The 24,286-nt window shown below is 40.2% G+C and overlaps 1 protein-coding gene across 1 annotated transcript in view; it reads right to left on the reverse strand.

Moving 5' to 3' along the window:
- Positions 1 to 2,404: 2,404 nt before the first annotated feature.
- The window catches only part of LOC103474116 (bone morphogenetic protein receptor type-2), a 34,211-nt gene continuing 12,329 nt past the window's right edge, over positions 2,405 to 24,286 (reverse strand). The window contains exons 2-13 of the mRNA XM_008424862.3: positions 19,770 to 19,955; positions 19,259 to 19,438; positions 17,109 to 17,216; positions 16,764 to 16,855; positions 13,098 to 13,328; positions 11,449 to 11,563; positions 8,671 to 8,831; positions 6,790 to 6,937; positions 6,535 to 6,671; positions 6,213 to 6,385; positions 4,844 to 6,126; positions 2,405 to 4,133 (exon numbers count right to left, since the gene is read on the reverse strand). Coding sequence (XP_008423084.1) covers positions 3,880 to 4,133; positions 4,844 to 6,126; positions 6,213 to 6,385; positions 6,535 to 6,671; positions 6,790 to 6,937; positions 8,671 to 8,831; positions 11,449 to 11,563; positions 13,098 to 13,328; positions 16,764 to 16,855; positions 17,109 to 17,216; positions 19,259 to 19,438; positions 19,770 to 19,955 — 3,068 coding nt within the window. The 3' untranslated portion in view covers positions 2,405 to 3,879. The remainder of the gene's footprint in view (positions 4,134 to 4,843; positions 6,127 to 6,212; positions 6,386 to 6,534; positions 6,672 to 6,789; positions 6,938 to 8,670; positions 8,832 to 11,448; positions 11,564 to 13,097; positions 13,329 to 16,763; positions 16,856 to 17,108; positions 17,217 to 19,258; positions 19,439 to 19,769; positions 19,956 to 24,286) is intronic.

Here is a 24,286-nt window from a genome sequence, read left to right on the forward strand (position 1 = left end):
ATTAAATTGATATTTTATGGAATTTATGAGGTAATTTCAAAGAAGCCACCACACACTTACCTGGAACTTGAGAGTTACTTGTACAAAACGTCCTTAATTTACCCAGTGCTTCCTAAAACCTTTCAAGACTTGCAGGTTACTTTCCTGAAACTTCCCAAATACTTTCTCAGACTGTACAACTTTTAAAGACCTGCATGATATTGTAAAGTAACCTTGTTGCTGGGTAAGTGTGCATTTCATCTCCTCTGTTGTTACTTCATCATCAGTAGGGAAAAAATATTGTTTCTTAATAAGAAATTAAACAATTAGTTTTCACTTCTTGAAAGAGTTTTGTAACCCTTTCCATTGTTTTAAGTTGCAGCTATCTTGCTGGGACGGTGTTCCTGAAAATCACACAGGTGCTAGTGCTCATTATAGGATCTGCAAGCCCTCCATTTGCAAACTCAAAGAATTTTTAATAGATTAAAAAAAAGAATTTCAAATAATTTTATTTCATATTGTTTCCCTGTGTATTATATTTAAAAGGTTAAAGACTGTTGCAGCAGATTTTCTTAAAAAGGTTGGAATTTAATCCTGTGAAGTCTATAAATACGTTTTGTGTTAAACTCCTACGATATATGTTTGGTAGTCAACGAGATTCAATATCGGCCTTTATACTTTTATAGTCAAGTCGGCGCATTTCCGGTAGTTTTCCTTCCAACTTGATGCAGCCAGAGAGGAGCAGTGACGTAGCGCTCCAGCACTGCGCCGCTCGCGCTGATGCTGCAGTTGCTAGGGGCGCGAGGAGCAGACGGCGAGGCGGTGAGAAAAACAACTTCTAGGTGGAAAATGTCTCCCTCTAGAGACTGTCTTAGAGAAAATACCTCAATAGAAACGGAGGAGTGTTGTTAAAAATGCTAAAAATAAATTTAAACGCGTTTGCTCCATTTTCAAAGACGAAGAAAACTGAAAAAAGAAACGTAAGTGTTACTTACTTTACTAATGTTCTATGAGTGTCTCGGTGTTGGTATATCAAACACTGCTGCCAAATTGTGAGTTGAAATTAACTTTACAGTGCTTCATAAAAGTATTTTAATAATTACAAAGTCAGTCTGTTTTTGCTCTTCTGTCACACTTAAATGTTTCAAAACATTAAATGTCATGGACCAAGCAGTAAGTCACAAGGACAAAGATATGAAAAATATTATCCATTTAATAATAATAAAAAAAATGAACCAAAAAGCATGTATCTAAAATGACTCAAAATAAAATGTCAAACAAGAATAACATACAAAAACTGACCTTCAGAAACCACAGGGGAATATATGCTAAAAAGTTAGCTTACAAAAGATGAGATGGGGAAGGTAGAGAAGAGGAGACCAAGTCAAACAATAAATAAACCTAGGGAACTAATTCAAGCTAACAAATAACTACAACACAAATGTTAAAACAAAACAGCGTAACAGAAAATGTTTCCAATCATTAGAATTTAGAGAATTGCATTCTCATCTACAATTAGCTCTTTAGACCCTCCACTGTGGCTCTTCTTAGTAAATGTGGAAAAAAATGAACCAGCGTTTCAACATTTAAGTAATAAATGCTAGATTTAACTGCTTTTTTATATACTAATAGTATAACAAATTATTTTTGTGAAGTCATATTTTTGTCTTATTATTGGAAACTACATTTTATGTAAAAAGAAAAAAAAATTAGCTCTTCATTATGTTCTATAAATTAAAGTGATGGGTTTTTTTTAGTTTAAAACCTAAAAACGTAATTTAAATAATTTACCTTTAACTTAAAAATATAAATTGATTCCTTTTGCAGACATTGTAAAAACAAACTTTTTTGTTTTGAAAGATTCAGCACCATTCATGGACAGTTTAATTAGCTGTAGTGAAGGTAAAAAATGATTCTTTGGGTAAACGTTGCTGACCCCTGCACTAGCCATGCCCAAGACCGAAAAATTCAGACATAACGAGGTTCAGAGTTGTAATTTTGGCAGAGGTCCTTAAATAGATTATGAAGTATCCAAGCCGAGTTTGAGACGGAACAAGGTTCGGGATTTGACAATACAATGAGGAAAGAACTCGAACATAAATTCTGTATTCTGAGTGCTATATTTAAGCATATTGTTGGAAAGTTAAGTGAAAGGAAAGTGTGGTAGAAATGGATACAAACATACACATATTGCATATAGATAAAAACAATAAACAGAAACTTTAATAATCCAGTATTCAGATGCATTGCTACAGCACTGAACATCCAGCTTCTTCAGCAGTGCCACTTGGCGATTTACCTTTCGAGTGACTGTCGATGTAGTAGTTTACGCTCTACTCTTAACCTTTTCTTGTTCATTTTTAAGACCTTATCTGCCTGTTTTCTGTTTGCAACACAGAAAAGTCCATATCGTATAAAGCCAAGCGTTATTTCATACATTTATTGAGATTTTCTTCCATAATGACTTGAAAGTGTTTACAGAAACTGTACCGAGCAGACGCATAGCAATGGGATCAGAGGTTGTGTGTCCATTGAATGCACAACAGAATTCCATAAAAAATAAAGCAAATATTAATGCAATACACGTAACTTCATTTTTTTAATACAAATTACAGATTACAAAAACATAAATGAGATCTTGTCATATGCCCTGAAGCAGCGCTGACAATATAGAATAAGTATGACGACGTTTAAGCACGCCTGTACAGGCCGTGACGGCTCTACATATGATGCTTGCTGACAAAGATCTATAGCACGTGCACACACACACACACACACACACACAAACACACCCGCACAGTGAATCAGTCATTCAAACAAGGGATGAGAACTAGAAGCAGAAATAATATCCAGCGTGCTTCTATGTTTTTCTTTTCTTTTTTTTTTAAGTATCTGGTTTCAAACGCAAAACAGCAGAATCTGGGCTTTGTAGTGTTTCAGTCAGTCCACAGTGAGGTCAGGTGATGTAACAGGTCGCTCCGCAGGGTTGATTCAGGTGATTGTAGAGTTAAGAACAGCAGTGTGACAGAACCCACGTCCTCCAGTCGGCTCGGGTTGATTGTTATCGTTTGTGTCCCCCCTCCTTTAAAAACGGCTCAGAGGCGAAAGGAAGAAAAAAAAAAATAGAGGATTATCATCCATTTTCTCCTCTTGAGCTCATGGGGACGGAGATCGCTCGTGGATTGTTAAAGTAAAGCAAAACATAACGATTGTGACAATTCATAAGTGCAACGAAGAGTAATGTATCAAAATATTGAGATTAAAAAAAGAGGAAGCCGTAAAATGTCAAAAGCATCTAAAAACTACATCCTATTGCACAGTTAAAAAGAATAGTACAAAAACAGATACATGGTTAAAAGACAAATGGTATTGCATACAGAAATAATATTTAAAAAAAAGTAGCTTGTTCCGTCTTTAAGACATCAAATCTTTTCATCTTTTTACAGAGCTTAAATTAAACGTGCTTCGTACAGCAAAGTAAGAGTGTTGATTGTTTGTCATCGCCTATTTAAGTTTAGAGACCGCTTTATGGGGCGGTCGCGACAGACGCGGGTTAGGAACACTGATTTTTAGTTGGTTGAAAGTGCATGTGGGGAGTAAAAATAAACCCATTTGATTAATCGCTATGCTTATGATGGGGGCAGAAAACCGAATGAAAGCAACGAAAGGAGATGGAGAAGAACGATGAACAAGAACGCTGCATAGCTGGATTCCATTTAAAGCGATGCATTAAGAAAGACACGAGGGAGCGAGACGGACCTAATGAATGTACAAGATCAGGTTCGGCTGATCGCGACACACTCCGCAGTGTCCTTCCTGCTGTTTCAGAGCAGAGCAGCGCGGTTTTATTTATTTATTTCATCCTTTGTTTTTATCTCAGTCCAGGTAGAAGCTCTGAATTCACACTTGTGTGTCACTGGGCTCGCTGGCCAAGCCTCCGCCTTGCAGATAGATGGCTGAAGTGGATTTGGGCCCGTTCTGGGTGTGGCCCTGCCCTCGGGTGGACCCGTTGTTGTTGACCTCCGGACCCCGGGTGTCTGTGGAGATCACCCATGTGGTGGGTCGCCACTTTTTAAGAGAGTATGGCGTCTTAACGCGCTTCTTGATTTTTTCACCTGTCCCCAAGGCGCCGTCGGGTCTCACCAAGCCCTCCCCTGCAGGTAAAAAGAGAAAAACAATACTGATAAGTGTGCAGTCTCCCACATCGGCTTATCCAAAGCCGAACAGTTAATGTACAGACATATGGTTGAAGAGCGTTCGTATTCACACACACCTTCCATACTACGGCACAGATCATCTGGGGGGGGGGGCACCCCTCCCTCTCAGGGCATTTCCACATAAGACATGGCAACAAACTTCTGACCAATCACACGACACTTCCAAGCCAATTTCGGTACTTTGGATGAAGTATATAAATCGAAGGAAGTGCTGAAATCGGCTCTTATTGATGTAGACTCCTGACATAAATACTTTTGAGGAATGTTTATTTGACGCAGTAAGGAACTATGTACATTTATGTGATTCTTCACTAAATATCTAGTATAATAATAGGACTGGTGAATGGCTAACTCCTGAATGAAAACTGCAAAGTCATTATTCAGGAAGCTGTCTGCAGAAAAGTGTGACTCTCTGTGACCGTTTTGTAAAAGCAAAACAGAAGATGCAAGTAGGGATGGGGAGTCTCCTGCAGGTAGGTGTGTGACGTACACTTAGGCAGGAGGAGTGTCCCCAGGTGGACTGCACCGTTGCACGAAAGGTGTGTGTGAACATACCAAAACCACATGACTGTGTGTCAACTGTTTGACTTTTTGGTGCATCAAAGCGCTATGTAATGTGACGTGCTGCTGTGCTGGGCTGTTAATACCTAAAGAGGTCAGGTCCTGTGTGGTGAAGGACAAGTCCAGGGAGTTGGGTCTCTCTGGTCTGCGAGCTCTAGGCTGCCTGAGCAGTGCCTCTCCCCTCATGGTGACCGTAGCTTCCCTTGGGGGGTCTGCCAAAGTCGAACCCGACCCAGAGCTCTCCCCCGCGGTCTCTCTGCTCGTCCCCTCGGCGCTGCCCTCTTCGTCCCCTCCGTCGCTCTCCCCACCACTGTTGCCGTCCCCCTGGCCGAGCCCGGTGTTGCTGTTGTTGTTGTTAGTGTTGGGTCGGGCTGAGCGCATGGCTGCCACGCCCGAGGGCGCCGCTCTGGCATCAGGCTGCTCTCGCTCTCGACTCAGGAGCGGCTCGTGTTCGTCGGGGCTGGCCGTGATCAGGCCCAGGCTGAGCCGGCTGTCTTCCGTCCTCAGAGGTACAGAACCATTCTGGACCACACCCGCTCCGTTGGACACTACACCGGCGTGACCGTTAACGGCCCCGTTGACATGTGTGTCCCGTATAACAGGGATGTTGTTTGTGCCTGATCCTGGCTGTGCCTCCACAACGTTAGGGCCCGTCGCCACACCAATGTTCATCTTTGTTCCCTCTACCTGCCGCAGGTTGGACTTCCCCGAACGTCCGAACTTAAACCTGAGCGAGGAGGATGAGGACTCCTTCTTGGCTGGCTTGTTTCTCAGGGGCAGACTGGACGGCCTCTTTGGCAGATTCTGCTGCTTAGGCAGGGGAAAGATAGCTGTGGGCATTGCTGCAGCGGGGTCCGATGTTCCTGAGGCCTCACTGGCCATCTTGATGAGGGGGTAGAGTAAGCTGGAACTTCCAGGGCTCAGTGGGTCAGGTGAGCAGAACTGTTTCTGTGAGTGCTCCATTAAATTCTCATCAGAGCTCTCCTTCAGGTTCTTGTCCACCTCTTTAGGGTCCAGCTTTGTCGTTTCCAAATCCTCCTGGGTCAGGTGTAGGCAAACGGGGACTGTGTTGGCCCCTGTGGGCCCTTCGGATTCAGAGATGATGGTGGTGGTCGTAGTAGAGGTGGATGGACTGCCTCTTAGCCCCATGCTGGTGCTGCTGCCCTCTGGGCTGGGCAAACGGGCATTGGCCTGCTGCTGGCGTTCCTGGTTAATGGAATTCCTGTTTCTCTCTCCAGTTCCCCCTCCCACCCTGCCAGGTAAGGAACCGGTGGTGTCCACCTGTTGGTTCTTAGCTACGCCCTCGTGCTCTTCAATGTAGGTGGAGGGGTGGTCTGTGTAAGGGCCTGACTTGGGGGTCATGCGGTTTCTGTTGAAAAACAAAGGCAGAACCGTTAAAGAACGACTGGAAGCACCTGCCCCACAGTAACGGAGATGGCTCAGAGTTTAACAAACCTTTCATTGTGCAGCGTGGTGGACATGGGGTTGAGGGTTGGACTGACAGACTTGGAGCGGTCCCATATGAGGAGCAGCTCTGCGAGGCGTTCCTCGGCGCACTGTGCTGTGAGACGGGCCTCTGCGTCCTGGTCCCAGCAGTCCTCCATAGTCTCTTTCAGAGAGCGAACCGCCTGAAGCACACACATTTAGGTTAGCAAGTCAGACCGTTAACAACAAAATTCATTGGCGATTGTGGTTGTAGGGTGAGAAAATGTAGAACGGTTAAAAAACGACACATTAACAAATATATCCCAGCTCTTCTAGCCAAAAACATACGTACCAAGCTGTTCTCCTTCCAAGCCTCGGGGAATTTGGGCCGTTGCTTCTCCCTGGATACCAGGACCTGCATGTCCTCAAACGTGGGGTGGTTTCCTGCCTCTGCCTGAAAGGCCATCTGGTACTCTGGCACAGACTCTCCTAGAGGCAGGCGAGGACATGGAAGGGGGAAAAAACACTAATGAAGCTTGTATTCTTTAAAGTAACCTCTTTTCTACAATGTTGTTTCTAAATATTAATCTGTCTGGATGTGTCTCACCAGGGAAAAGGTCGGTACATCGCATGAAGATCTCCCAGTAAACCAGGCCCAGAGCGTACATGTCCACCTGCTTCAGCGCCGATTCACAGTCCCTCAGATTCACAGCACCTTCCAGCACTTCTGGAGCCATGTAGCGGATTGTCCCCACCTGGCAGTGGAGGAACAAGTTAGTGACAAACTTTATTAACTGATCAAAGTGCACAGGTTTGTGTTTACGCAGTGCCATGGTGGGCAGACATGCAACTGTTTCTGTACATGGATCCGAGAAGGGTTATCAGGACATTTCCAAAAGAAATTTAACATTTTCCTTTACAAAAATGGAACTAGAATATCAGATGATTGAGTACAAGCAAACCTAAATGCTCAATGCAAACAGAATTGGAAGGAAGTGACTGTTTTAGGTTATTTGGCTCCTTAACAAACCCGAATGCCTTGTCCCAGCTCTGACTAATGGAGATTGAGCAGCAACAGAAGTTGAAAAGTAAACAGGAAATGGAACTACTTGAAGCAATGGTGGCACACCCAGGTGGAGGATATGTCAAATATGTACTTCAGACTGCGTAAAATCTTTGATACAAACTGAAGTTTTATAGTTCTGACAGGTAGGAGATGAGATGATGAAGAAATCTTATTGATACCAAAAAGAACAAAATGGAGTCTGGAGAATTAAAACGAGGTTGGGAGATGTAGCAATACTATCCAAATATATACATCTGCATTTTTAATGTAAAAAATCTTGATTTTCAATAATAATTTTAAATCTTGTTGCACCAGCTTCCAAAGACAAGATTTTATTCACATGGAAAAAATCTTTTCAGACTCCTGGTGAATAATTTTTATTGGGTCATTTGTGAATTTACCCATAGTTAACCGATTGGCTCAGTCAGTGAATGCCATCTACTGCTAGAGCTATTCATTTATGGAAAATATTATAATAACAGTATTAGTCATTACTCAAATTCCAATTATTTAACAATTATGCATTGAGTAAGGACAACAATGTGCAGCATCTACTGGACTTGAAAAACACTAAGCTGTCTTGAACAGGCTTAAGACAATAAAAGAAGCTACAGTAAAACAAATATTTTTTTAATTATTGTTATTTTGTATACAAAAATCACCATTACCAATGTCAACAGATCAAAAACAACCAGAAAAATGCTGATTCATTTTAGTGCAGTGACAAAGAGGTGTCCAGACATTTCAAAATAAGAGCATGCTTGCAAAGCAGAATATTTTAATTCAACATTTTTTTTCATTATTTTTGTTAATATTTATAGCTAAATTCCAAATTAAGCAACAAAAAAAAAAGCCAATTCACTCAACATAATTTTTTTTTTTTTTTTTTTTTTTTAAACCTCAGTTTCCCAGAATGCTCTGAAAACAACTAAGGTTTTTGGAATGCTCAAAGATAACATATTTATGTGTAACCAACTTCCTCTTCTGCAATAATATAATAGTCTCAGAAATTGCACTTTATAGGCCATAACCATCAAAATTAACAGCAAGAAATATATATATATATATATATATATATATATATATATATATATATATATATATATATATATGTTTAACTTTTTCAATTAAATTAACTTTTCAATGATGCTGAAAATAATTGAAAAGTGAAGTAGGGTTTCGCAGCAGAACTTTCTAAAACTCTTCCCATAATTTTTCCCAAATTATCTGACTATAATAAGACGGTTGGCACTTGGCAGCTCTCTCTTTCTATTTGCTGACAGTTGTTAGGCCAAAATGGCAGCTCAGACATGACTCACGCTGCATCGTCTACACAAGAAAAACAACCAAAATACATTCTCAAAGCGCAGCTCCTGCCACGACAAACACAAAACTCAGCTCTTCCTCCTCCCAAACGCTCACCTCGCTTATAGCGGCGTTCTCCTCCTCTCCGTGGCGCGCTGGCCTGTTCCCCGTCAGCTTCATGGACAGGCCAAAATCGATGATGACACACGTGCCGTCGGCCTTGACCAGGACGTTCCTGCTGTTCAGGTCCCTGTGGGAAACGGCTGGCTTGTACAAATCTGCGGCGAGAAGAGCGAAGTGAATTGTTTTTTTGTTTTGTTTTTTCCATTTAAAAACTTATTTTATTACTTCCTGGAATAACCTTGACTGTCAATATTGACTGCTGATTTTTCCTGCCCAGCAGAGGGCGCAGTGAAGCAGCCACAGCAGCTGTGTGTTTCCTGGTGGGGGAGGATGACAAATGTACCAAAGCCTGAGAGATTCAGCTGTTAGCAGCTCCTCTCTCCCTTATCTGCCCATCACTTCAGCTTCCTCCCTTCTCTCCCCGTGTGTGCCCAACACTCAGCCTCTTTTTATTAGTTAGCCATCTGCACAAGCAGGCTATCAGTGCACTTTCATCCCTTGTCAACTTCTGAGCCCATTTGATGTGTATCTGTGCCGATGAAGAGACAAGAGCTCTACGCAGCTGTTGAGACTGAGATTTTGCGACATGCCGAAGAGGACAAAAAAAAAAAAAAAGACTCGTTTGGTCGTCCAATCGGCCTCCTGGGAGATACTTCTTCACACGCTCTGGGTTGAAGCTATACTGTGTCCCTTTCCTCATGCATTTTGCTCACGGAGGCAAGCTTGAGGCGAGTCTATAAATACCCCTCGACTGGGCGTGCTCACAGTGTGTTTGTCAAAATACAAGTATGCGAATTTTACAGGATAAACAGAGCCATGTGGAGCCGTGGTCAAAGAGAGGACGACCTCTGTCGGGGCTCAGCACCGTGAAAGTAGGAGTTATTCTTACTTTGCAACTTTAAAAATCATAAACTTTTAGGTTTTTCACTAGGATTTTAACAAACAAACACAAAGTAAAGCAAAGAGAGTCTGTTAGAGGTTGCAAAAGACCTGAGACCAGGGTAGATGTAGGGCTATTCAATTTACTTCTGAATATATAAATAAATCAAAATTTGACTCATTTGTCTTATTTTATCTGACAAGATGTTAAAGGTCTATGTTAGGAGCATCTACTGTGTTGAGATTTGATCCAATAAGCTGAACATGTAACTGCTTGGCAATAATCACAACACTACAAATAGACAATATTGTGCAGTCCAAGGCAGAGGGTCACCTTCCAGTGAAACAATGACTCGAACATTCAGATAGAGCCACAATTGAATAGTTTCTAATCAAAGAAAACTCGTGTGTTAGGATGGTCCAGTCAAGTCTAAATCTAATTTAAAATCGATGTTTACTTACATTCTCAATCCAATAGGACATATATATATATATATATATATATATATATATATATAACTGTTTATTCAAAAACAGTTACACTTTCTCTTCCAGTTTTGCTTTATTTCAAGTGTACCAAGATATTTGTACTATAAGTTAGACTAAAAATAGTTGGTAAAGTGTTGTGGTTTTGCAGTGGAAAGCCCTATAGTAAATAGATAATCTTCTCCTTGTCATGTCTTAAACTGAAACATCATACTAGGATTTTTTTTGCCAACCAAATCTTAGCCAAAATTCAGAAGCAATGTAATAAACCCCCCACCCCAAAAAAAAACAAACAAATATAATTCTCAATCCTGCTGTAGGAGTTAGGAGGCTAAGTAGCGAATTAGAAGACAGTCACTGCTAAACAGAAGCATTGACGGATTGATCAAGACTTCACTGATAGTGCGCCTTTCTTATTGGCATTGACTGAGCAAAGCTAGACAACTTGATTTAACTTCCCTGGGTTATGAGTCTACAGATGTAATTGTTGCTGCTCATCAATCTCGAGAAGGTTATAAGGACACTTTAAAGTTCGTCTTCATTTTCTAGAGAAAACCTGGACCAAAAGCCCTACTGCTGCCTTTTAACCTTGAATACTAAGATTTTTATTTTTTTTGCATTCTAAGTGACTGAAAAGCTAGATGAACAGAAGACATGTTGCAAAACAAGAGTGATTCAATATTCCTCAGTAATTTAAGTGACTAATAAGATCAAATACAAGGTGCTTACTTCAAGGTATTGCTTCCAAAAGCTACTGAGTCATGACATAGCTTTTACCACCGACAATGGCCCGCCCATCCATCCATCCATCCATCCATCCATCCATCCATCCATCCATCCATCCATCCATCCATCCATCCATCCATCCATCCATCCATCCATCCATCCATCCATCCATCCATCCATCCATCCATCCATCCATCCATCCATCCATCCATCCATCCATCCATCCATCCATCCATCCTTCCTTCCTTCCTTCCCTCCTTCCCTCCCTTGTCCCTAGTAGGGTCGGGAGAGGTGCTGGTACCTATCTCCAGCTAACGTTCCAGGCGAGAGGCGGGGTCACCCTGGACAGGTCGCCAGTCTGTCGCAGGGTAACACAGGACAAACAACCATGCACACACACACTCACACCTAGGGACAATCTGGAGAAACCAATTAATCTGACAGTCATGTTTTTGGACTGTGAGAGGAAACCGGAGTACCCGGAGAAAACCCACGCATGCACAGGGAGAACGTGCAAACTCCATGCAGAAAGACCGGGGCCGGGAATTGAACCCAGAACCATCTTGCTGCAAGGCAACAGCTCTACCAACTGCGCCACTGTGCAGCCGGCTCAAGCACTATATATACTAAATATATTGTTCAATTTTCTATTTCCATTGTGAGCAATGCCTTGAGGTTTACCTCCTTTAAAGAGCTCAGTGTGCAGGTACGCCAGGCCTCGAGTGACAGAATGAGCTAACCGGCAGCTGTTGACCCAGTCGTTGGTCTGGACGCTCAGGTAGTGACTCAACGAGCCCTGCAAAACAAGAACGAAGAACAAACGAGAAAAAAGTAATGTGTGGTGTATTGTAAAACTGTTTCCATCCCTTGAATTTTGAGACTGTAATTTATTGGTTACATCTCACAAAATGTTCTCTGAGAAAGCACTAAAAAAAAAAAAATCCTACTTCTCATCCTTCCTCAGAGGTAAAATAAGAATAGCAATGTGAATACTTTAGCTATGGACTTTATGTCTTCAGCAATAATTAAAACTTCCAATATAGCATTGCAGCTAACACCGTTTCCGGCTCTACTCTTTTAAAACACCATCTGATGTAATCTCAGCAGATGACTATTTGAGCTCACGTAAAAAACAAACAAAAAAAAATTTTTAAAACTAATTCCACATTTGTAAAGCTTATCTTGTGCTTTGACCTCAGTGGAGAGCAGCTACATTTTTTACATGGGAAGACATGAACAAAGTATTTCATCAAGAATCTGAAAAGAACATTCACAGGATCTTGAGTTGTACAGCCGAAAAGGAACGAGATTCAATTATAAAAGATGATAATGGTGTGCGAAAACACCAGAACTAATGGTGAGTTTTAATAATTTCCTTCCTGAAAGTCCCAATATTTTATTTCTAAAATCAATCACAATGTGGTTCCTGCATCTGTTAGTGAGGAAAATTGTATTAGATTCAGTTTAGATAAATTAGCTAAATAATTCACTTGAATGCATTAGGCGTTCCAGTCTCCTGTCCTGGCTTGCACTGTGTTACCATGGTGATGCGCATTATAATAATAACTATGAAAAGGCATGAACTCCTTTTCATGTGCCGGGTGGCATTAGCAGACTTGTAATTAGCTTCAGGTTTGGACAGAAAACATTTCGGCTGGTACTTACCCTTATTATTATTATTATTCAGGAGTTCACTTTGCTATTTTGTCGCAATCTGATATTCGTTTTCTTTTTGTTTTTTTTATGCTCACCTATTGGGTCTGAGGATAGTTTTTTTTTGTCACATTCTGCAGACATTCCTGTATAACGTTTTTCTCACACTCCTGTGGGGCGTTGGGATAAACTAACAAAGGCAACTGGTCAAACTGGAAACTGCCACTCAGCGTTTTGACAAAAACTGTAAAAACTCAGTTTATAGATGCTTACCTTTAACCTTTTAGTAAAAGTTTGAAAATAACATATAGAATGCTTTACCTCCAAAGCTAGGTCTATATTATATACAATCTAATGGTCACCCCACTTTTCAGACAAAAAAATAATAAAGTCAGACTTGGCAGGTAAGGTTTTTTAAAGAGCAGTGATTGGCCAAAAAAATTGCAATTGGTGCACCAAAAAGTATTAAGTTATTTTCTAATTGCATTTATTTATTTACATTTTTCAGTCTTGACATCTCTTTAGCAGATTTTGGTACAACCAAGAACATATAAAAATAAAGGGAAAAAAAATTAATACAGGACGCTGCAAATAATACACATCTTGAGAGGAAATATTTTGCAGAGTAAAGCTTTTCATAATGCTTTATTAATCGCTTTTTTCCGCCCTGTACTCACATGTGGGTAGTAGTCCATGACCAGCAGGTATTCTGACCGGCCCTCAGGGCCCGTCCGCTCGTCGGCAGCGATGAACCGGGCGATGTTATCGTGCTCCAGGAGCGGCAGGCGGTAGATGGAGCACTCGTTGACGAAGTTCTGCCGATTGGCTGCTGTGAACACTTTGACGGCGACGGGCCGCTCGTCCAAAGAGCCGCAGTACACTGTGCCGTATCTGCCGCGTCCAATCAGCTGAAGAGAGAGAAGGGGGAAAAAAAAGGGAAAACAGACTATAAATAGATGTTTTACAATTTAAATCTTTTGAATTTCTAATCTAAAAAGAATAGGGCAAACAGGATCCTTCGTTGAAGACATATTCCCACACAGAGGTACACATGTGCTTGAGAAATACAGAGACCCAAAAGAACCAACAAAAAAATGACTCAAAATCTCAAGAGCGGTAAAAGCAATTATTAACAGACCGACAGTGAAGCATGTTAGCAAGCAGGCAGGGAGTAGGGAGATGGGAAATAAACTTAATTACAAAACAAACAACAGTTAAAATGGTTTTGAGTCAGTTCCAAATCATTCAATTAGTTTCCTGAATTAGCCAGAAGACTATTAGGGTTCAAACAGACTGCCTTAAAATGCCATCTGCAAGGGAACAGGGGAAGAATTCAGCAGTGCATTTACTTGTGTTTAACGTCTTCCACTGGACATTTATCTCTGGCTCAGAAAGACACAAAGCAAAACAATAAACCCTGTTTAGTCTGGGAGTAAGGGCTCCCCGCTCACGCCCCCTCAGCAGGCCACCGGTTTAATGCGAAAAAACATGTGTACACGATAAGGTACAAGGACGACGGCGTGAAACGAACGAAAATGAAAAACGTATCTCTCTCTCCGGCCCGAAAAGGATGTGAGGTAAAGCTAAAAGCAGCTGCAGCTGGTAGAAGCTCCAGCTTTAGAAGTAATCTACATCACTGTACTGTTCGCCATGTTGGTCAAAGCAGTTTTTATATTGATTTCAAAGCAGCCAAGGGAATCAAATGACTTCAGGACAGCTTTAGAACATGAAAGAAATGTTTGCTAAATACCAACAGTTGAATACATTTTCCAGAAGGCCAACAAGATATAACCCGCAGCATCTGCAAAGCTACAAGGAGACTGCTGAGTCACACGCTGAATATTTTAGAATGTTATCTGATAAAAATCAAGTTGGAACTCAGGCAGCCAGAGCCATGTTTGACTGCTTGAGTTCCGGGGCTGTACAGCTAGCTAAAATCCATAGGACGTAAACAAAATAACATACTTACAAGGAGCTTGAAATAACATGTTAAACTGTCCTACTTTTGCCCACACTAAATGATTTTCAAACATGAACAAGCTATGTGAAGTCACGTGAAATCATCTTTGACTAGGAAACCACTAAACATTCAGTTTGAGTTTTTTTTTAAGCCATTCAGAGTAAGTTGTGGTTGAGTTTTAGATTATTATTCTGGTTTTCTGTTCAAAATTCGTGGCTCAAACTTCACGTTTCCATTAAATATGAAACAGTTGAAATCACAAGTGAATAAGCTTGTTCATACATCATTAAAAACAATACTGCGCCATCATCCTCCTACCACTTCCTGTTGTCTTCTTTGTCGTTTCCACCAGTAGTAACATCCAGTTATTGATCATGTGACTCGTGTGATGCAAAAAAAAAAAGTGTTTCCATTGCAGTTTTGCGAAATACACAAATTTCGATATGGTCAAAAAACCACCTCATCATAGCGCAAAAACTTATTAAAAATTGACGTTTTTCCATTAAGCAAATTTACTTTTGGAATTCCAATTTGCGCAATTTGATTGTTAATGGAAAAGCAGCTACTGAGCACCACCTTGTTTTAACTGTTGGTATGATATTTATCAATAAAACTGATTTGCATTTATGCCAAGACCAGCTGAATATACGTCTCTTTAACTGCAGTGTTTTTTTACATCTTTGTATGGTGGTGTTACAGTGCCACCAGTTGGCCCGGCATAACTACTACAACCTATTCAATTCTGTCGTTTTTAACCCACGTTTTTCTTTTTCAAGTTTTCAGTTAGTTTATAGATATATATTGTTTTAAAACCTTGGTATGGCTTGGTATCTGTATGCAGTCCATGCCTCATTCTGAAGTAATTTTTTTTTTTTATCAAATTTTTGTCTCATAAAAATAAATAAATAAATAAAAAGAAATCAAATCATTCAGATCAGAATTTAATGCCAGGTGTGTCTAAAGTTTTTCATTGGCAACTGAAATAACTAAGATGCATGTAAAAGCCCCATTTTTTACAGTCTCGGACTTCTGGTCAATTAAATCAAAGTAAATTAAATTAAAAATGATACCATACCATACCATACCAACTTTATTTATAAAGCACTTTAAAACAACCACAGCTGATACAAAGTGCTGTACATTAAAACACAGCATAATAAAAAAAATAAAAAACTCTTACAGTTTAAAAACAAAAACATACACTCTAAAACTAGATCCCACAGGAGTTAAAAGCCAAGTAAAATAAATGGGTTTTAAGACGAACTTTAAAAGTGGACAGTGAAGGGGCCTCTCTGACCTGCAAAGGCAAGTCATTCCATAACTTAGGACCTATGACAGAGAAAGCCCTGTCCCCTCTGAGCTTCCTCCTGGATCTTGGTACCTCCAAGAGCAGCTGATCTGCTGACCTGAGTGACCGATAGGGTACGTAGGGGTGAAGAAGCTCAGAGAGGTAAGCCGGGGCAAGATTATGCAGTGATTTAAAAACAAACAAAAGAATTTTAAAATCGGGTCAAACACAATCACCTCTGTTTTGTTTTCATTACAATTTAAAAAGTTCAAGGCCAACCAAGATTTAATATCACCAAGACATGCCAGGAGATGTTTTATAGCTAATTTTCAAATCAATTTCAAGAAAATACATACATTTTTAGGGAGTCTAAATTGTGGAATGAGACTTTTAAGACTCATTAGAAACAAATATAAGGGATACAAAAGAAATTTTAGTGTACTGGTTATGTACAGACAAAGCAAGCTGTCCAGTTTTAGAAATGTGAGCCCCCCTCTTCCACAAAAAGCAAACCCATATAAGAAACCTAAATAAGTCTTTGTCTGCCTCTATTGTCCCTGTGGCTGAATATCATCCAGACTGTATTGGCTTCCTATCACAACACGAGTCCGGTTACTCCCATATCAGGTTGTCAGGATCTGGTGTTGGTAAAAGCAAATTCCTATTTTTACACGCCTGACCCGTCATACGTATCATCCTGCCATGATCGGATGATAAAAGTCACATTGAAACGACAGAAGCAACCGTAGACCTTGATGTATTTTGGGTTTATTTCTGTCTCTGCGTCTTTGGTTTCCCTTTTAAGCATTCCTTACTCTCTGAAGACATGTGAATAAAAAACAAAACATAGCCCTTCTCTATCAGTAATAAGAGAATTTGCTCTTTATAAACAGAACCTGGTTGAAATTCAGATGATATTGAATGCAACTCAGACTTTTATTCTAACAGAAATCTCAAGATGTCTTCAAGGCTACATTCATAGATCTCTTTTATTAGTCCAAAACATCTTTATGGGAGGGTCATCAGATGAGGTTGGTCTTAAATCTAGGTTTTTAGAGGGTGGAGATGATGAAAACAGTTAGTTTGGACACTAACCTCCAGCAGTTTGAGATTGTCAAGGTCCAGTGAGCTCTCAGAGCCGGCAGCCTCCATCATGTTGAGGTTGTGCAGCCCTTGTTTGCCATTTCCTGTTAATACAGACACATGTTTTTTTTTTTGCAAAAGATTTTGAAAATGATCCATTGCTTTTACTCAACTTCACAATAATTCACTGGTTTGAGTTGAACCATTACATGAAATACCAATAATTTAGAAGCCAGAGGTATGAATACCTTTGCAAAAGACTAACTCCTTATGTGACTAGAATTGAAATGCAACCAAAATCATTCAGATGGCCCTGAAAAAAATCGATCTTCAGAGCTAGGCTCCATGGTAACTCACTGTGCATCATGCGGTAACCAAAGAAGGCTGCTACGGCGACCACAACCAGCAAGGAGACTGTTGCCAGGGCGATAGTTACTGTCTCTTCGAGGCGCAGCGTTCCATGGGCTGCAAGCAGGAAACATGACAAAACACAAATCCAAATCACACCGTTGACTTCTTGCTAAGAGAAGCACAATGTTCTGATCTGTACGTTGTTGTCCAGAGACAACGGTTTGATTCATTATTGATGACCTCTAGAGCTTGAGGGCAGCTATGATTGATGTTCCAGCATATGCATGCATGTAGACACTGGCTTACACACACACATATAGGAGTTGACAAGGCTCCCTTAACGTCTTAACATCTCTTGGCTTCTAATCAAAACAACGGAGTCAGAATAAACACAGACATATACACCGATGTTCCTCCATCGCGCTGCAGAAGACTGTTTAGAGCTCCAGGAAAACACACGGCGCCTAGAGTCTCATATCAAAACAAAGTAGGCAAATATACAAAATGGTTTATGCGCGCAGTTCACATGACAACACTTTTTACCACTCTGCATTTCATGACAAACCTTAAATATAATGTCCGACTTTTTTAAAACGACTACATTAGGAAACAATAGTTTAAAAAAAAGAACATATTTTTATATCACGATTATTCAAAGGCATCTCAAGCTGCTCTATACAAGTGCAGATGAAGATTTTCTTTTATTAATACTGCATCTTTTTATATTAGTGAAAGTCTAGGAGCTTTAAATGAGTAATCTGTGACTTCTGTTTACTTTGAACGAATATACAGTGTGACACAGCCCCACCAAATCTCCATAGCAACCAATGGATGCCAGTTTGAAAGGCATATTGATGAATGTGTTGATAGATAGTTGGATGGTGAGGTTGACAAGTGGGTGGATATGAAAGCTTAATAATAGAATATGGGATTTTGTGTTTCTATATGTATCAATATCTGAAAAATACTTAAAATTCCAGACATTTCTATAAACACGGCAATTTAAAGAAACATCTCTGCGGGTGATGTAAAATCAGGTTATTGGATAAGGATCTAAAACAACAGGAAGACTTCACCAGATACAAAAATCAACTTTCTTTCTAAATCCAATAGAAACCCTGCGAGGTGAGCTGACCTGATGAGAGGAATTTACTTCAAGAAGGAGGAAACTAAGTATTATTCTAAAAGTAAACATTACAGTCAGAAAAGATAATTAATCCTCTAGTTATGCTGGTTCTTCACCGGTAAAGTGTTTCTGTGTTACTGTGCTACTCCGATTACCCAACCCTAAAACCATCATCCATGAGCTTTGTTTTCAGATCACTCACACAGACATTTCCTACTTAGCTAGGAATCTGCCAAGACACGTCAGGAGTTAATCCGCCACGAACCAGAAACGGGATTTAAAAATTCAGGCACAAATGGCATTAAAATTTCACAGATTAATCAAAGACGATCCAATTTAATTATTCGCCGCTAACTCCTTACTTTCCCTCGTTATCTGCTGGTGCGGCAGAAGCAGCCACCGACACGCTCCCACTGTCTGTCTGCAGACAGCCAGAGCAGACGCTGTGTAATCCCTGGAATGCAGTAGGACGGCATGGATGGCGGGAGAGCGTGTCTGCAGAGGAGATGGGCCGGTGCTGACACCGCCCTGATCTCGCCACACACCGTGCTTTCATTCACAGGTGCGGCGCAGGTAAAAATGGGAAAAAAAAAACCAACTACTAATAACAATATGTCTGTTAGCTGCTTGACAACTCACTGACTGATTTCAACACAACTCTCACTTGGTCTTAGTGGACTGCAACCCGAGTAAAATGGCTGAAAATCAGTTCAACAAAAAAAATAATTCACACACCCTCAACTTTTTCACTATTTTGTCACTTTAGAACAAGAAACGTCAATATAAAAGTGCATAAGCATCTATTAGAATGTCCTAGTTGAAGTCCAGACATGAATCTCAGTGGCTTGTGAAGAAATGACGCATATAAATTCCTAATAAAATACGTTGAACTTTAACATCAAAAACAGAAAAGTGGTAAAACTGCTTGTGCACTGCCCCGCATGAAGAACAGGGAAGCGGATTAAAGCAGCCGTGAAACGAATGAACAAACGCGCCCCGTGTTAGTCGGCTTTTGTGTGCGTGTCCTCACTGAACGGCTGCGGAGGCGTGGGGCTCGGCACTGGGAAGTCCTCCGTGAAGTTTACGTTGCACATGTCGCTGCCGCAGCAGCAGAAGTGGTACGTTCCATTTTGGATCAGAGGTGGCAGGCTGGTCACCACACAGCGGTCGTCATGGCAGCCATGGTTATCAGCAAGGTGACTCCAGCAACCTGAGACAAGAAAAATTGCGATCTTTGAACTTTAAAAAATAAAAACCCCAAAAACTATCATTTGATGGGCCCCAAACTAGAACACAATAAATAGCAGTAACACTTAATTGGACATTTAGATAGATTAACCATTTCATTTTTGTTTCTATAAAACAGTTTCATATCTTCCCTTTCACACAGCCAATTCAAACCATGACTTTAAATTAACTGATTGACCTTAAAGTTCAGGGTTTTTCTATTAAACTCGGACTTTCATTTGGTGATTTGAAACAGCAAAGTGTGACAACAAACAACAGAAGAAGAAATGTGTAGGAGAAAACTTGGTTATTACCTTGTTTGACCAGCTGTAATTCACCAGGCGGGGTTTTCTCCCACAGGCCAAAGCAGTGCTTGCCCTTGGCACATCGGATGGTGGTGTTCTCTGGGGAGACCCTGCCTTCACCCTCTGCCACTCGCTTGACCTCCCACTGCGGCAGCTGGTCCGTGAAGGCACACTCCCTCTCCTCACCCTGTGCAGCTGAAAACACACAAAATAAGGTATTTAAGTACCATCTTCGTTCTGAGGGGTGAACCTGACAGGATCTTGGTCTTAAAGTGGAGTTGAGAAGCTCTGATGAGACTTTTTTTATTTACTTTTTTTTTTTATCACTGGCGCTCGACCAAATTAAGTTTGTCTAAACTGCATGATCGTTCCACAAGTCAATTATCTGACTTGGGAAGATAAGCTCATGAGACACAAGGTGTGTTTTCTTTACAAATGTGCACAAATTTTGTCGATATCCTGCTGTCGTCTCTTATTCCATTAAATAAGAAACGCAATTAAAATCACATGTGAATAAGTTTGTTCACACTGTAAGTATTAAAAAAAAAAAAACATGCCACACCCTCATCCTCCTTCCACTTCCTGTCATCTTGTCCGTCGTTTCTGGCAGTAGTAACATCTGGTTTTTGATCATGTGATGTTTCTCCTTTGTGGTTTTGCAAAATACGCTGATTTTGATACAATCGAAAAACCTACAGAGCTCATCTGGAGACAAACGATGGCCACAACTTAACTCGAAGGAATGACTCATTTATTTAGTGGGAACAAATCGTTTCATTTGTGGGAACGGCTCATTTACTTTATGGGAACAACTTTTAGATAACAAGTCTAACTTGTGGCCACGAATTAAACAAGTTGTGGCCATGAATTAAGTTGTGGGCACAAGTTAATAACCACCTCATCCTGTTCAAAAACTTAATCAAAAATGTGATTTATTATAATTTTTTTTAATGGGCATGTTTCCTTAAAGACCATAAAATCTGTGGAATTCAATAGAAACGCAGCTACAGGTTATTCTAAATGTTTGCTTCATTCATGGACTTTGTTAGAATAGTAAAATCTTCCATGCCTTTCCAATGTTGTTTGGAAAGTCAAACTACCTCAATTTAATAGGTTAGACTTTGTAGTTCATTTATAATTCATACCCATTAGTTTTTTTTTTATTACAAAATGAAATAAGCAAATTCAAGCAGCATTACATCAATACCTGAAGGTGGGCTGTAGACATGGAGGGAATTTATTTAACTCAACTCAATGAACGTAAATAGAATCACAATAATTCTCCAAGATGGATTCAAATACATCTCATTTTCTGAAGCAACTGCACCGCCGCTCATCGATACAGGAAGAATTCACAGATGAAAACCAACTATGTGCCCATTACAGCTGCTGCCTCTCACGAACCCGAAGATCAATAGAAAGCCCATTAAACTCCAGCCTGAAGGACATAACATTCACACAGACAGCAGGAGGAACGGCAAGCACATATATAAAGTCACCACCTTAATGAATTTAACTGGTTTACAGCCTGACAAACACAATAAAAACACTTCTATGCTAAAGTATCCGTAACCTTGGACCATTTTACATTTTTTTCCCACATCGCAACGCCAAACATAAATAGATATGATAGACAAGATCAGATCTGGTCTATCTGATGCACAGTTGTAAAGTGGAAGAAAAATGCTACGTGTTATTTTTCTTCCAAAAAAAATCTTTGCTCATCCCAAAATATTTGGACCGGAACTAGTGTCTCCCAGCAAATATTGTGATAAACAATAATATTGTTGTTCTGAGGCCATTTCCAAGTAATATATTGATAATGGCAGCATAATAATGCAAGCCTGCCCTCTCAAAGACAAATAAATTAAATGTTAATTTTGTGAAGAACATTTAACACTAGAACTCGAAGATATTTTAAATATCCAAAATAAACCAATAAATAAAACAGAAATAAAAATCACAACCGAAATGTCAAATAAAATGGATTATGAAGTTTCTGTAAACATTTCCCTTTTTAAAACATTAATGAGAATGGAAATTATCAAGCTCATTTTAATTTATCATGCTTCAACCTGAAGAGCCCTAATTGGTTAATGGAGTCCACCAAAAGTTAATATTAGCAAACATGCCGTGTGTCTTGATCTTTATTTGCGATGAATTGTGTGAACCATGAATTATTTTCGCAATTACGAGCTGCATTGCGTCGGTATCTCACCTCAAATCCCAATAAAATGTTAACATTTACTTTTGTGACCTGACTACATATGGCAAAGTTCCAATTGCATGAATACTTTTGGAATTAAGTCCAACTTTCAGTTTTGACTGAAAAGATGGAGCCAGTTGTGAAATCACACATCTGGGCGACTGACGCGCCACGCCAGGAAGAACTCGTCTGAATTTCAGAGAGTGTGTATATGTACACAGCGTGTGTTGTGGGTAATTTCAGATGAGAGAAACATGATGTGCCAGTTTGCTTCCCTTACTCCCAACTCCTCCCTGTCCTCCATCCGGGAGAGGCGCTGAGAGCAGCGGGGGGAGGGCGCCATGGGGTTAGTTCCAAAGAGGGAGGAGGGACAAGGGTGGCTGTGCCCTGTCCAAGGTCAAGCTAGCCTGTGTGAGCAGAGGTTGAGGCAGTGGAGTGGTAGTTTGGCTGGGCATGGAGCCAGCTTTCCTCCTCTGTTCTCATGAGAAGATAAAGCTGTCAACCCCTGGCTACTGTAGGCCTCGGCCAGCAGCTGCCCTCAACCTGTAAGCCCCCTTACTGCTCACTGTCCTGCCTGAGTACCTGACTCTGTCTGTAGGGGGGGCTGCTGAACATACACCTCCACAGCCGATAATAGATTATAAAAAAGATGGGCGGAATTGGCTCTTTTCAGCCGAGTCGATTTCCTCGCTAGATCAGGAGAAACATTTCTGATCTCAGAGTAGTGTTATTTTCACCTCAGTTAACATTGAATCTGAAGATGAAAGAGAATCGAATATTAGACAGTCTTCTAATGCCTCACTAAGCACATTGGTATGTGCATTATAGATGTTTCAGCCAGAGTAAAGCTGAACTAAGCAGAATTTTAAGTCATACTCCAACACAAATTCTACTGATGCTGTATAATTAGGGGTGTGCATTTATCATATCGTTTTTCATTATGGTGAAAAATTACTCCGGAGAATTTGGTTTTATTGTGACAATAAAAAAAAAAAAATTAATGTTTGGAAATGCCAAAAACTGGCTGTAATGTTGGAATTCTTTTTTTTTTTTCTCTGCTTATTGTTCCATTAAAAATCAGCTATTGGAATTGCCTTGTTTCCATCAAGTGACTTTATTTCCTAAATATCAAATTGTTCAATATGGACGATGAAAATGCAGCTAAAAACATTGTAATACATTTTAAGTAATCACCCACCTCTATAGTTGTGAAGGGAAAAGAAAAAATATTTAGTTTGTTTTACTCTATGCCTAAATAAAATCAAGTGCAATCAAACCAACATTGAACATCATCTTGAATGCACCGTCGTTTCTATGGTGAAGCGTTGTAGTGAGAGCATGAACATGGAACTAACAGTTGATCAACAGATGGATAAAAGTTGATACAGGGAGGTGTGTTTGTCGCTTCCTACTGACAAACACTGAGATTTGTGGTTGTAAGGTGACAAAAATGAGCAAACGTTCAAGCAGTATGAATATTTTTGCACTATGCATCTTAAACATACGCCTGCAGACAAAGGAGCTCCAGCAGCGGCAGATTTCCTGTGAAACGTGCCACTTGAAGAAACTATTAGAAATCTGCAGACAATAGCAGTGCAATCCTAGACCAAGGGCGTGTGGTTCCAGTTTTTCCTTCCTCCAAGTAGCTCTGTGAACCGAACCCTCTTTTCCCCTCTCTCTCCATCGTCTTCACTCGAGTTACACTTTAAAGACTGCATTCAAATTCTCCTTGAGCTTTCTTTAAAGCCCCAAAAAAGAAGAAAGCGTAGCTTTAAGGACACGGCTGCAATGGATTTTTAACATAAAAGCAATCAGTACTTACATTTCGTCCTAACTACGACAATAAAAAAGCTTTAATGAACCGCTACAAGTCATAAATGAACGCAATGGTAAAACTGGACCAACTGCCTTCACTTAACACAACCTGACCTACTGTCTTCATTCATTCACAATGCATTCTCTGTTCATCTTTACTTAAATGGTTGATCTAAAAATGGAAAATATAGTAACAGAGTGAGACTGTTTGTGGTAAAATACCATTGCAGCCTTCTGTACTGTGCTGACGAGCATGTAGACGTCTTCAACGCAGTTTTGATTGACATCTTAATAAATTAACTGTCTTATAAGTCAGACTAACACATGTGAGGATGATAAAAAAAATACAAAAAATACCGAGGTTGTAGCCAAGGTGGGTAGTTCCTTATTTGGACCTGGTTCAAACAGTAATTTTACCTGTCTGCACAGGCATAATTTGCAAAGTTTGTCCTCCACCTCCATCCTTTGCCAGTACACCCAATATACTTTATAGTAACATTTAATA

Source organism: Poecilia reticulata, chromosome 2 (assembly GCF_904066995.2).
Source record: "Poecilia reticulata chromosome 2, P_reticulata-male-v2, whole genome shotgun sequence".
In the NCBI taxonomy this organism is placed as follows: Eukaryota; Metazoa; Chordata; class Actinopteri; order Cyprinodontiformes; family Poeciliidae; genus Poecilia; species Poecilia reticulata.